The following is a 14924-nucleotide window of genomic DNA, read 5'->3' as shown; positions in this document are numbered from 1 at the left end:
TTGCCAGAATAAAAAAAACACAAAGAAAAGATATCCATATTAGAAATTGAATACATAACAATACAAAATTGCCGTATACATATTAGTATTAAAAGGTGTTGAATTTAAAGTGTCACGGAGTTGCCGTTTAAATTTCTAAAACTTTTGAGTTAGGAAGTGTTCGGCATACCAATATGGAAGGTATTCAAGCCAAATGTTTGAACAGCTCTGCCTAACATCGACGGTTAAACGTTAGGGTGAAACCGCAAATTGCATGAATAACAAGCGCCCCTAACACGCGTAAGTTTTAAAGCAATAAAAGGGTTTGGCATTATGGCCAATTTCTAACGCCACTTGGGGTCGAGTTTGCAAACAACGCAGCGGGTGGCTGTATGATTGCGCTATTGTCAGCCGTGTGAAAAAAAAGCAGGAATTTCGAAAATGGAAAACTCTTCTAACGTTCTCATTTTCGTAGATGGCCAGTAAGATCATAACACTCGTACTCGTATTATAGACATTTTAGAAATTGTATTAAAATATTATACATGTTTTCAAGGCAAAGGGCGCGTTTAAATTAATTGATTGACAACAAATTTGAATATTAAATTAATTATACGTCGGTTGCTTGTAGGAAAGTGGAAATTGATGTGTTAATTTTCCAATTTAAAATTAAGATTCAACACCTATGACATGTTTATTACGGAGCTTCGCTTCCGACCATTTGTAATCATTAAGATGCTCGTAAAACAGTGTCAGAAGATAACATGGCGCAGCAAGAACTTATTGAATTACATTTAAAAATAATGATACTGTATTGGTACCGTATTGGTATACCGTATTGATAAAAAAATATGTAATGAAAACATCAGAATAAAATATTTTTTCAAAATTTCAATTTTTTTACATTATTAATAATTCCAAAATCCCTTTAAATTTATTGATGAAACGGATTCCTTTTGGAATTATAATAACGACAGTTTTTGTCTTTTCTATAATTCTATCAGTATCTATGCTAAATAAAATGAAAAAAAAAAATAATTCAAACTTCAATATCTTTAAAAAGGCTGAACCGATTTTAATGAAACATACCTAGCTAAGAACGACCGCAAGAAAACTCGCTGTAAGAAAAACCGCATCGTTGGTCTATCCGTTTGAGAGCTATCTGCCACAGACAGACAAGAATATTATTTTCCAATGCAACTCCTCGCAGTTAGTATACACAAGCTTTGCCATAGGTACTTGTCACCACTGACACCACTGCCATCACTTTTTGTTGCCATTACTGACGTCATCTAACAACTTAGGCAGGCCGCTGGCAATCCAGTTGTTATGACACCACGCCACTTCTCTCTGGCCACAAGTACAAGCTGCTTACAGTTAAGCTAGTTTGCAAATGCCGTTCGGAACTCCAAACAGAACAACGTTTTTCTTCCTCTTTCTCATTTGAATCTTCAGGAAAAAGAAAAAAACCGACGAGACCCCAGCGACATTAAACGTTCTAGTATATATATATATGTAGTACCTGGTTATCGATCCTAGCCAGGCACGCCTCCAGATGGCACTGCCACTCGATGGCGCGCAGATACAGGAGGTGCCAGCGCCGCTCGAGCGCGCGCGCCGCGTCCGCGCCTGCGCAGAGACGCACCACAGAGCTCACGATCCGCCCGTGGCATTCGACGTCGCGTTGCAATACCTGGAAATAAGATTCTGTTAATAACCAAACCAACAAAAAGTTGGAAAAACCCCTTAAGAGCTACGATGCCACAGACAGACACGCAGACACACATAGCGGTCAAACTTATAACACCCCTCTTTTTGCGTCGGGGGTTATATAAGATACGAATATTAACCGGGGGTCAAATATTAACACCACAAATCAATACAATAATTTAATGCAAAGATAAAATGTAGGGTAAACAATAGGCCATCTAAATACAGATTTTATATGCGAAAGTTTAAAACATTTTATTTATTAGACTTTCGAAATTTTCACTTATAACTAGTACCGCACTCAGAACTTACTCAAGAATAAGAATGGTTTATTAGCTGATAAAATAGATACACATACACTAATACTCGCAGGAACACTGACCGATGACGAATATACCTAAAATTTTCCTCGATGTTTCGACCACATTGCAGCGGCAATTTGGTTGAAACATTGGCAATTTACCTACTAGTGATTGTGACTGCAACTTGGAATGTAGATGAAATGTCAAAGAAATTTTAGCGACATAGGTATAAAATAGGTTTTTTTTTAAAGATATACACATTAAAATATGTTTAGCTTACTTGACAGTAGTTGACAGGCCTTGGTCGATAAAAAACTTAAAGGTGAAGTTAAGGTGACTTTTAAATAAAAACAGACTGAAGTATTACTCCTAAAACTAAATTATGATGCATAAAGTGACATCTTAACTAGATAATTTAAGAGGCATCAAACTCGCATAAAATAACGCAGAAAGTTTGCTGGGAACGGGACCTGAGCCTGCAAACCCATGTAAAGCATAAGCTGACGAGGTTATAATAACGCACACATGCTAGACAAGCCTTCAAGAAGCAGCCATTCATCATTCTAGTTCCCATAAATTTTGCTGTCAGGACATGTGCTATAAATTTTAACTGATTTCCAGAGGGACTAAGTTGATTCCGCCGCGCGGTTTCATAAAGAATGCTTAACATCGATAAGACAAAACTATGTCGATCACAGTGAAACGGCTATCTGTAAACAAACGAGCATCGAGATCAATAAAACCGATACGGAATTCATGTTACGAAATGACGCGGCTGCCGAAAACAATAAACAGTCCGGCCCTAGCATTCCAAGGTATAAAAAATATAGCCCGGCCACGCACAATACGAGCGAGAAAGCGATGACAGAAGCAATCAAACTTAACAATGGCTGGTGACACTGGAAGCCATTTAGTTTGAGAAATGTTAAAAAAAGCAAAAATTTGAAAAGCGAACAAAGGGCGGAACGTGCCCGCAGTTGCGCGCGAGCTCATGAAAGCTAAACGCTGCGAAATAAAACAAGCCAAAAAAACTACTGTTTACTTTATATAAAAGAAGTTAATAAACAATACTTTTAATTTCAAGTGTGATTGAGCGCATAGATATGACCGGTTGTATTATGAGTGCACCTGCATTCTTGATTGAATCTCGGCACATCATAAACAATCCCGATGACTGGTGAATGCGGCTACGGAGTGCATTGATCTAATTTTGAATACAAGTGAATGTTTTATGTACGAGTAAGATAAGAGTTTACACTACGATGAACCTACTTATTTTATTAAATAAGCGTGACGATGATGCAAGCCCGAAGAAAACAAAGTGAAAATTTGGTGATATTTTTTTTTCAGATGAGTGAGTGGAAACATTGCAATTATGAATAGAAGTAAAGTAAAGAAACGTAGGAAAAAATTTAAAGCCTATACGCATTCAGATTGCTGCAGTTTCGAAAAGCAAACAGCAGATTTAAAACAAACAATCAGAGTAATCTTTAAGCAAGACAAAAGAACTATAAATTTGCATCCCTTTGATCACGTTTATCCGACTCCACAACCGTTTCTAAAGCACGAAGCAATCAGACATGTTGAACCGACATGTAAGGGAAAACTGTAATAAATATCCCAATTCAATCTAATTGGGTCTATTCCAGTCCGGTACGGGAAACCAAGAGACCGTTTCGGTAACGATGCGTTTACGAATTACCATCTAATACAGCTTGTACAGATGGTAGATTACGGCGAATTACGATTTATCGAGATCACAGGCTGTTTATTTCGATTTCCAGATGGAAATGTGATCTTGTTAAGGAATGGAAAAGTTTTCAGATGCGTGCTATGCGTTCATAATAGTTCATATATATATGTAAGTAGACAAAGAGATTAGATTAGAAATTGTAAGTTGAATTAATCAATTAATAGGTTGTTGTTTTCAGGTGTACTAACTACTAATATTCTAGTAGATTTGTTCACTTTTCGGATAGTTATTTCTAAAGTACAAACAGACGATTTACGAAAACAAATAACACGAGAAATTAAACATAATATAGGTAAAAAAAATAAGGCAAGAAACCATAACATCAATGATAAAACAATGGAACATGAAATTACCGTACATTTTGTGTAAGTAAAATAACAAATAGTTACTTTCAAAGTTCAATCACCCTTACAGAAACGAGTAAAAGAGATGCTCGTGGACCGATTTTTATGTTAAACTTATTCGTTTTTGATGGGCAATTTGAAAGAGATCGCGTTGGAGTAAAGTGAAGCACTGAAGCACCCAACTGATCGTGTCTTAAGTAAAAGCCCATAAAATTCCCAAATGTTTACATTCACACGTAATTTCGGTTTTACGAACGTCCTACACCACAGGAAATAGGAAAATGATGTTACGAAATATCAACGCCTGAATTAACTTTAAAATTTTAAAATACATTACTTTTGGTAAGATATTAAAGAAAAGACAGTTCAATTGGACGTAAATTATTTCTAGTGCACGTTCACATTTGAATAAAATAAAAGTTTCTTCGTAGAATCTAATGTAAAACAGAAGAACTGCTAGCCTGATATGTATGTAGACAACTTGAAATACCAAGAGGTGTAAAGTCAAGGCAAATCATGCCGAGGATGTCGCATTTCGCAATCATATCGTGATATGCCGAAGCGTGACAGGCTGTGGGGTTAGCTGGTCATACATGGCATAACTTACAAGCTGCATGCTACTAATGACATAGTACAAGCTTGTTTGTAAGTTCTTCAAGCAGTGATGCTTGAAAAAGGTAAGACTGGAGGTGTTAAAAAGAGGAACTGTTATATCTTGCACTATACACGAAATATTACTATAATGATCCGAATCCTGGTTATCACGCTTAAAGCTGTTGAGTCTTTCGTTCCATTAGTCTAAGTAGGTAGACCTTCAGACAGCACGTCGAATCAACAACCTTTCGACAGACACGATTCAGTTTTTTACGTCGTTTCCGACCAACATTATACTTCAATTAAAATCGTGATTTCAGACATCACAGTAGGCCGTATTACAAGGTGTTATAATACTCAATACTAAGGCAAGAGGTTCTGCATGAGTATTTTAAAAGTGGTAAATATTGTATGTCAAAGCAGTTGACAAAAATTTTATGGAGGGACACTTTGAAAAATAAATTGATTCTATGGTTGTCAGTCACAGGGCATGAATTTTCAATTAGGTATCTGGTTTCTGTTATACATGGTGGATAAATTGCATGAGTCTTAAGTGTACGGAGCACACCCTTCACTGGCACAAACCATTCATTACGCTCTTGCCCTCTTAGATCGTAATGGTACCAATTTGAAATCAACACTGAGATTATTTCTTGCGGAATAACATCGTGGCGATATTGACTCGAGTTCAAAAACATTTGTATCTCGAAAGTGCAGTTATACTGAGAAACAATAAATTATGTAAAAAATAATTAGAAGTTAATAGTTATTAAACGTGCAATAAAAATTAATAACAAACAATTTAATTAATATGAAGAGAATGCTACGCAATATACGTTCAAGGGTGAAAATATAATTTTTAAACCTGAAATTGCTCTAGTAACAAATATGAAGACTATACGAATGTCAGAAGAGAATAAATAGTAGTTCCGCCTCTAGTGTTTAAATAAACGTGGAGTAGAGTAGGTTTAACCGGTTAATCCGAAACTTGAGATTCGTAAAAGTCACAAGAATATAAGCTAATCCTTAGTCTCGGACTCTTAATCCTTGGTGATTATTTACCGTCGACGAATTTGCCTGTGCATTTATTTGAAATTCGTCGTAGTAAATTTATTTATCTAACTGCATGCATATAGCATAGTATAGCATGGATTATTATGCCGAAGATTTGCATGTCGTTAGGCATGTAAAATTATACAAAGTCCGCAAAAATCCTTTCGAGCTTTCAGAACACGAATTTAAAACTAAATACCGATTTAGTCGTGATACTGCCAATTTCATAGTTGATATGGTGAAAATGAGTTAGCAGGTGATGCGAGAGGTGGTCACATACCGCCTCATATCAAAGTCTTAACTGCCATAAGAGTCATATCTTCGATTTTACTAAATTATTTTTAACGTGTATTATAGCTGTAATTTATTTAATGAATCATTGCCACACAAATCAAAAAAAACACTACAAAGAATTTATCAAATCAAATTACAAAAGTTTCATTCAGTATTATTCCGTGATTATTCCTTAATAACAAACAATGATGTTGAAGTGACTGTAGGGCTACTACGAAACTCGAAAATCGAAGTTCGTATCATACCGTCGCTCTCGCTCTCGTATTAAATAGTATAAGTGTCAGAGGACCGCACGGCACGAACTTCGAGTTCGAGTTTCGTAGTAGCCCTGCTGTTTTTTTTAAAAGGCTGACAATCTATGCTGACAATGCAAATATACACATGTTCTGGTGGCAGAACTAATTACCACTACACTTACACCATTGTGACTATAACAAGACGAGATACACTACAAAACAGCGCCATGCTCGGCCGCATATTATATTTGGTTACGTTCTAGTTCGGATGTGGGTTCATACACAGATTAAAGACATTTCTGTTTTTTTTTCTAGTTCATTCAATGACTCATTCTTTTATTTTTTTCTCACGCTGGGTTGCCATTGTTTACGTCATAGTCTAGGTTTAAGAATGTTTAACTAATACCTCGCTAGTCCATGTTTATTAATACACATTTAAAACTGGCTTAATACTTATTTAGTCAAGGAGTAACTAGTCCAAGTGTAAGTTCGGATTAAATTAGAATTAGATGTTTTATAATAAGGCTGCTAGTGTTTAAATCATGCTGCACTATTCGAGGTATAATTGGTGTTATTACCGGTGTACGCGATCCGACGAATCACCCTGTCCGACTCGACAGCTCGTAATTGTGGTCGGAACAATCGCAACACAAAGCAATACGCATTTCGTAATCCATCTTATTGTTTAGTCAAAATCGAGACGTGTCTTATCGTACCTACTACCGGAGTAAGGTTATTCTAGTAGTTACGAATACAAAAGGCATGTACATCGACGTCATAATTATCAGTCGACAAGTTAATAGCGATGTTGTTTGACAGTTGATTAGGTGAGTTAACTAGACGCGGATCGAAAGGTGATTTCTAATAAAAGCAGAAGGATACATAGCCTACTTAGACACCATAAATTATAGCCACGTTACTAAAATCTTCTACACTGTACTGTACACAACAACACATGGGTGGTCGTTCTTCACATGTAGAATGAATGGAAATGGCAAATATTAGTGTTTACTATGGTAGCGAGTGTGTGCTAAGAAATAAAACAGGCGGATGTGAGCTGCAGCCATCAACCTAGCTCACTGATGACGTTTCTTAATATAATCTCCGCACGACAGAGCCGCTTTCCAAGCGTATTAACTTAAGGTTTCTGACCAATCATCCGTGTATACCAAATCATTTACTTAATTGAGTCGACGTTAGGCATAACTAGAGCAATCCCAGGCATCCAAAAAAACGTGTAACAATAATAGCTGTCGATAGTCTTAATAGCATTGCAAAAAGTAGCTATTGCACTGTCGCGGCTGCACACGTCAAGTTTACGTCAAGGTCCACGGCGCCGGCGCGCATGCCGGCGGAGTCATCGGCCGCGCCGACGGATTTAGCCGACGGCGAACGGAAATAGCCGAATGTCCAGAAACCACGCGCTTGTCCGCGTTTCAGCAAAATGTTTGGAGCCGGAGCGGTCAATGGCGGTGCATAGCATCACCGAGAGTAACGGTGTGTGAACAATCCAGACAGATGGTCGGATCGGACCTAATGATATTTCCTCGGAGATCGTACCTTATTTGACTCTGTCGATGCATAATAAACAACCGGGCAACCGGCCGGTCTGATTCGCGTACTGAGGGTTTCGTGCAATTCAAAGGCAGCAAAAAAAGCTTGTACCTATTCAAACTAGATGTTGTCTTTTAAGAGATTAATGTTTAGAAACTATTAGGTATTTTAGGTACAGATGAAAATAAAATACCAAACGTGAATCAAAATATGTACATAAGTTCGTCGTCAAACTACTTTTTAAAGTCACCCTGAGAGTCCAAGTCACCCCGGTTTAAATTAACTCTAAATCATCACGTACGCCAAAGACTCGTGGAAGACATGCCATTCATTTCAGATAAATTCCCATGTGAATGAGGTTGATCGGCTGAACTAAGTTAGCGGCATTTAACATCAATTTCTTGTAAGCTTGAGTACGTGCCATTTGGATAAGCACCGGAATACGTTACCCGGTTATCTCAACGCTGTACTAGTTACTAGTATTATACTAACAGAATCTGTAGGTTTGGACTACGTACGAGTATAACCCTTACGCCAACCATTGGGGCTTGCAGTTGAATCCCGGCATTTAACTGAATTCCCTTGCGGATTCCCTAAAATTAAATCATGGGCTAACATTTACGTTGTATAAAGAACACCCGTAAAAAATAATTTCTCGGAAGTTAGGTGGAAGTTATGAGATGCTAGAATTTGTATGTTAGTAAATTCTGAAGTTCATTACAGATTCTGAACTTTGCAGATCGAACTGCCTTTTGCAGATCGAATTGCTACCATAAAAGACCAAGCTCATAGTAATATGCAAATGAAGACACTTTAATTAAAGCATCGCCCACTATGACCAAAGTTCTTATGAGTCTTTTATGCGAATTCCAAAGCCTCATTTAGAGTCAGACGATCGATGCAGGAAATATCGGGCGAGTTACGTTATATTGTCGGTCCGAGAAGCTATGGATTTACAAGTGAACATCATTAACGGCAATGTACAGAAATACGTACGATACGTCTAGCACCGTTGAAAAGGTTTGAAGTTCGCCCATTGTGACGAGGCGTGAGAAATTGATTTCAAGGTCTTCAAACTTGATCGTGCTAACACGGAAGAAGCAAAAACGTGAACCAAAGGACGTTAATTGTCTTCAAATTAAGGAAGCTCAAATGCATCAAAGAGAATCCGCGTTGGAATTGAGAGCAAAAAAGGCAAGCTTATCTTTTCGCATCACGCTATACGGTTGGAGTTGGAGTAATTACATCGTCAATGAGAACGACTGCATCACCTTTTATCTATTACACAGAATTATTAATAGAAATAGAAATGTCACACTAAAAGCGTGGAAGAGGCGCCTATATGGCAAAAAAAAACTATGTATAAGTTTGTCACGAAGTTAAATGCTCGAAAATTGTGTTATGCCTAGCATAGCATAAGGTTCAAGGAAAAGATAGTAAGTACCTGATATTGCAGAATCTATGAAAACAAAAAATGTGTGTGCATTTTGCAGGAGACGCGAAAAGTCGCAGTGATATTGGGAGGATATGATCAAAATCAAATTTCTATGAATCACACTATTCCTAGAAAAATGAGTGAATTAGTTCATTGAAGTCGCAAGGACATGCTAAATAGCACGGAGAAGAGATAGCCGTTGGGGCCCAAAATTTCTTGAAAAAGATCGCAGATCTGCAAGTGCAGCGTAGGACGTTCACCAACGCATGGATGCAGCCGCTTCTAAACAGAAGCAACTAGAGGTCTGCAGGGGAGGCCTATGTACAACAGTGGAAGTCCTACGGCTGATTATGATGATGATGACACATTTTACTTTCTTCTCCGCTTAAAAGCAAGCTTGTAAGGCAAGCAGAATAATGTATTTCATTAATATGGACCTGAAGCGTGGTGGCCTAGGACCTATCGCCTCTCAAGCAGTGGTTCAAAGCTCGACCTCTGAGTTTTTCGAAATTCATGTCGGAATTACATTTGAAATTTACCACGAGCTTTGCTATCGTGAGGACCTGCACAAACTGCGAAGCATTCAATTTGTAACCAATCCGCTTCCGCGTGGAACTACGGCAAGCTTGTTGAGAGAGCAGTGGGAACGTATATAGGCTGATATTTCATTAATATGGACCACCATCGCAAAGTAGTGTTGTTTCTGTTCCTCCTGTTATTAACTCTGTGATCTCTTTTTCAACTTAAGGGTTCTATGAAAGGCCGCAGAGAAATCAATCACAAGAACCGTTATAATATAGGTTATGTCACCGCAAAAGGAACGGACGTGCGACCGGCGATAGTATATCTCAGTATGCGCAATTTTCTCAGTACCTCTATACCGGCTTCGGAAATACTCAATTTACTGTTAATCCGATGGAGGAGGATTTACACGCTGGGGCAGACGACTAATTCTCTTGGCTTGGCAGCTCGGATTCAGTTCAATTGGTGATACGTTTGTAGTGTTGTACACCGTATTGTCATTAGCAATGCCGTGGAATGAACAAAGTATGATAACCAGGAGAGTGAAAGAATCGTCAGTAGTGTATGTCTTCGGATGCAACCCCTCGCTGTTGTGTTACTCTAGCTTTGCCAAATTTGTCATTACTGATAACGACGACACATAAAAAATATAGGCAATCCAGTGAGAATAGGGTGTTTACGACTTAGTTGACGGCTAAAAGCATATAAAGCTTAGATCCTAAATGAACATCACGAAAAAAAATGTCCAGTATAATGGAAGATAACAAATCGAGTTGCAGTCTTATGTAAAAAATAAGTGTCTTGAATGAATTTAGAACAAGATGCACTTATACTATACGGCTCCAGCAATGTTAAATATCGTATTGGTTATTATGCAAAGAACTGGAAATCGAGGAAAGTATTATAAGCGTAGTTTCCATCTCAGTGCACTTTTTTTATTGTAATTAACTAATTAATAATTGGATTCGTCAATTTCTTATCTATCTAACAAGGTTAGGTTATAAATAAAACTCTAGAAATTATTTTCCAAGAGGAAATTGTTGACTCCGGATCCATAAATACCTATGTGGAATTAATTGCTGAGGCTGAAGCTATGTTAGGTAATATAAAATAGAAAATTATAGTTTCATCTTCGGTTTGACGACCGGATAGCTCAGGATTGGTTAGAAAACCTAGATTTTCAATATTTTTTCTAGTGACACATTTTGCCCAATGTCTCGATTAGGTACCATCAGCCAAATATGTTGATATAAAAAATACAAAAATAATCCAAAAACCAATCATAATTTGATTGCTTAGTAGCGACATCTCTTGTCTGGTGAGCGGTTTGTTCCGAAAGAGTGTGACGTCTGTCGACGCCACATAGATGTCGCTAGTGCTGCTGCTTAAGTAGCAAAGTAGAAATAAGCAACCTGAGATATGTATGCAAAGGAAAAATTCGAGTCTACATTCCTGTCCAGCAGTGGTGTAGGGGCTAAAGCACGCAGCACGGAATGCTGAGGACCTGCGTTCGATTCCCAGTGCTGGTCTCTTTTTCTGGTTTTTCTGTGCGTCCATGTTTCAGTTTGTATTTTCGATACGGTTTCACGGGATACCCGTAAAAGTAACAAATTTGGAGTTGAAATAAAAAAAACCAAAAAGACTCCAAAAACCAATCATAGCTAAATATGCATATTTAGCCAAAAAATAACTAATATTTTTCTAAGGATTTCGTATTTTGTACGAAATATTCCAAGTTTTATACCTTAGGCTGCTATTTACTCTTAAACTACTAATAATTCTCAAGAAAACTTCACCGTTATAGTTTTCCTTGTAAGTTTGATATACTTACTACCATCCTGAATTTTTTCAAAATTTTCCACCCGCCGGTTTAGATTTTAGAGATTGGAGGGGAGGGGGTGGCGCTCGATTAAAATGAAAATTTGTACTGTAAAGTTGAATATTTTGTAAACAAATCATTTAATCGAAAAAGCGTTGATGGTTTTAAAAGACCTATCCAACGATACCCCACACTACAAGGTTGGATGAGAAAAAAAATATCACATATACTTTACGTTTATGGAAGGAAGTCTAAAAAAAATTGATGTTTATATATTCGTGCAAAATTACAGCTTTCTAGCATTGATAGTCCCTTAGCAAAGCCGCGGACGGACAGACAGACAGGCAGACAGACATGGCGAACCTATAAGGGTTCCGTTTTTGCCATTTTGGCTACGGAACCCTAAAAAGGAGCTTTAGTCCCGATATGCAGAGACTAAAGTAACATTTTATGAGCATGAGAAGTGAAAAACAAACAAATGCCAATAGACGTGTCTGTCAACTTGAAAGTTCGACTTTAGCGACATAGGAACTTGTTTATAAATTAATAAAACACTTATTTGGCTGATGGTATAATACTTTTGACGGTCGATTACGCTAGAATTTTTTAGAGATTAGGTTAGAGAACCTGTCTATAAAGCTTGAGGTCATGAGTTCCTTCCCTAATCGGGCCAGACATTTGAATGATACAAATGTTTGTCTCTTTTTCTCAAGAACCTTCTTGATTTTGATGATTGATCATAACATTACAGCTAATTCGCATTGGTAAAGTAAAAAGTGTAAAAACAAAGAAACTAGTGCCAGTAAATTAACTGCCTTCTCATCTCAAGCTTCAATAAATCAGTCAAGCCGCCCAATTTCTAATTCCCACAGTCTATTCCACAATTAGTGCAATTACCTTAAGAGTGCCAAGTGCCAACATCAACAACGTGTATCAACGGTAAGGCAATTAGTTAAGCATTTCGCTTGCTGTACGGCGAATTAATTGCAAACTACGTTTGTATGAGCGAAGTATGTGGGATATGTCGGGTATTTTATGCCACCATGTCTCTAGATATTAACTTTTCACGACACTGCTCGAAAATGTGGCCATAGATAACCTAAATCTAGTACCCAAACTGCCTATATATGTTAATTTAACAGCTGACTCATTTATGGCTCGCAAAACACGACAACAATGTAACACATTACAAAAACAGGTCGTATCAATGTTATGTATTTCATAATACGATACGACTTTTAGAATATAATTTCTGAATTTCATTCCCGGCGTGCTGAAACGACAATTGGATCAATCAAAAGTAATCGTCTGCTGCATGTGAAATTAAATTGACCAATGAGAATGCGTCATTCATGACTTTTATGAGGTGTTTTTTTTTCTTAAACGCATAATAATATGCACAAAATGCTTTAATTTTTTTAAGTACTTATGAAAAAACGCTACAGCATCGCAGCAGCTCGGACATGACGAAGATGACGTTTTGATTTTTTAAATATGTGGTTTCGTACTGGCCAATAAGAACGAAATCGTTTTAAAAAACTAGCTCCTCTACCTGGCCGCGGTCACTGCCTCTACCTGGCCGGCAATGCGACGTCTTTTGTTTCAACGCCGCTCTCCGGCTCCGCAGCCGCCGCGCAGCAGCCAGCGCGACACGTGCGCACGCAACAGGCGACCAGTACCCTTAGTGTAAGTCTTCGTTTACAAAATACGTCTCGATCGCGTTCGCGTTAAAATCTCAATTTGTATGAAACACGAACATCGCAAACGTTCCGCTAGAGGCGCTGTTCGTGTTTGCATACAAATTAGATTTTAACGCGAACGCGATCGAGACGTATTTCGTAACCGAAAACTTACACTAAGGGCACAGACTAGCGTCCCGCCATGCTTGATTTCTTGTTTTTTTATTTTATTTTATTTCATGTCATGTTTGAGAAAAGCATCATACAAGCCTCGGCCGGAACGTGGGGTTGCCGGCCTCGCATCCCTATCCGGCCTCGCTAGGCTCGGCCGTCTATATCTGCTTGGCTGGCAACCCCCTACAACCCGGCCTCTACAGTAATGTACTATTATTTCCTCGCAGTGATCGTGAAAAGCACAATGTTTTAAATGAGTTTCAATGCTCATTTATTTGCTATCTTGCAATATATACATTGCAACATGAATATGCTTTGAGAAAGCCAGTCAAGATTACTAAGAACTTTGAGGCCTTAACGGCCATTCAAAAATTGCCATAGCGGACGGTATTTCACGTCCACACGGCGGGGTATTGGTAAAGTTTTCAACTAGCAATAATCGCACCTCGGATAAACCTCATTGGTTACGATATTGCCTCTGCGCAAAGTTAACTGAAAGAACGAACGCGATTCACCCAACGAAAACAAGTCGGCCAAACGATAGCGCGATGTAACTCGACGCCAACGCCATCTGTCGAGCACTTTTACAACTATTTTTGCACGTACAAAAAGATTCCATTTCCAAGCTTTCAAATACAAAGTGGCGGGTGCAATTAAAATACCTGTTTAAACCGAGCTGCACGTTGTAAAACATATAAATGAAATCGGTAACAAAATCTGTGTAGTACACGCAAGAACGCAGTACGCTGGAGTATTACAGCAATTATTTCTAAACGATGGAACTAACAGCTCTGTTGATCTCGAAATATGAATTTAAATTTTATGAGCAGCCAGTAACAACGATAAGGTTTTTTATGAATAAGTACAGTTTTTTAAAGCATAATGAAGTGATGCCAAGATAAAAATATACAGTTTCTTAATTATTAATCTTTATATTTTATTACGTTCTCATAACAAGTGAAAACACAGCAAATAATTATGAGTGTATAATAAAATTTGTCTTGCTACTAGCGCGCTGTTTTCTTTGCATCCTCCTGAACTCTCCCCTCCCCCCTTAAGATTTTTTTAATGCACGCAAACTTGTTTTGAACAAAAAGCCAGTTAACTGAAAGCTGCATACCACCATTGTACCTCACATTTGTAAATTTTAGACTTCTCCATAATTCTTCAACCACAACCCTACATAGATCTACTGTAAACATTACGAATTGTATCTTGGCAAAAGCTAATTATTGTATGATTTTGGGAGGGTAGTTGCAATAAGATTACATCTAAACATAGAAAAAAATTACTAAAGTAATGAACGTGCAATATGTAAAGTCAACTTCGAGTAAAGTAAAAGTACACTTGAAACTATAAACAACTATGATGACGGACAGGCTGACGCGTTGAAACCACTGACAGCTGACAGGCATAGCAAAATGATTGCAGAAGACACCGCTAGCAAATTCGTGAAGTAAGGTAATACCAACATAA

At 37.8% G+C, this 14924-nt stretch overlaps 2 protein-coding genes and 1 non-coding gene across 3 annotated transcripts in view; 1 reads left to right on the top strand and 2 right to left on the bottom strand.

Moving 5' to 3' along the window:
- The window catches only part of klar (klarsicht), a 413798-nt gene that overhangs the window by 41821 nt on the left and 357053 nt on the right, over positions 1 to 14924 (bottom strand). The gene's annotated exons all lie outside the window — the stretch shown is intronic.
- On the bottom strand, positions 13800 to 13938 carry LOC141439465 (U4 spliceosomal RNA). The gene has a single exon (XR_012452590.1). It is a non-coding gene; the product is annotated as a U4 spliceosomal RNA (small nuclear RNA).
- Positions 14870 to 14924, top strand: part of LOC141439350 (pickpocket protein 28-like) — a 7155-nt gene continuing 7100 nt past the window's right edge. Inside the window, exon 1 of the mRNA XM_074103636.1 lies at positions 14870 to 14904. Coding sequence (XP_073959737.1) covers positions 14870 to 14904 — 35 coding nt within the window. The remainder of the gene's footprint in view (positions 14905 to 14924) is intronic.

This window comes from Choristoneura fumiferana, chromosome 20, assembly GCF_025370935.1.
Source record: "Choristoneura fumiferana chromosome 20, NRCan_CFum_1, whole genome shotgun sequence".
Lineage (NCBI taxonomy): Eukaryota > Metazoa > Arthropoda > Insecta > Lepidoptera > Tortricidae > Choristoneura > Choristoneura fumiferana.
Note: the sequence above shows the minus strand (reverse complement) of the source record. Positions and strands in the feature narration are given on the sequence as shown.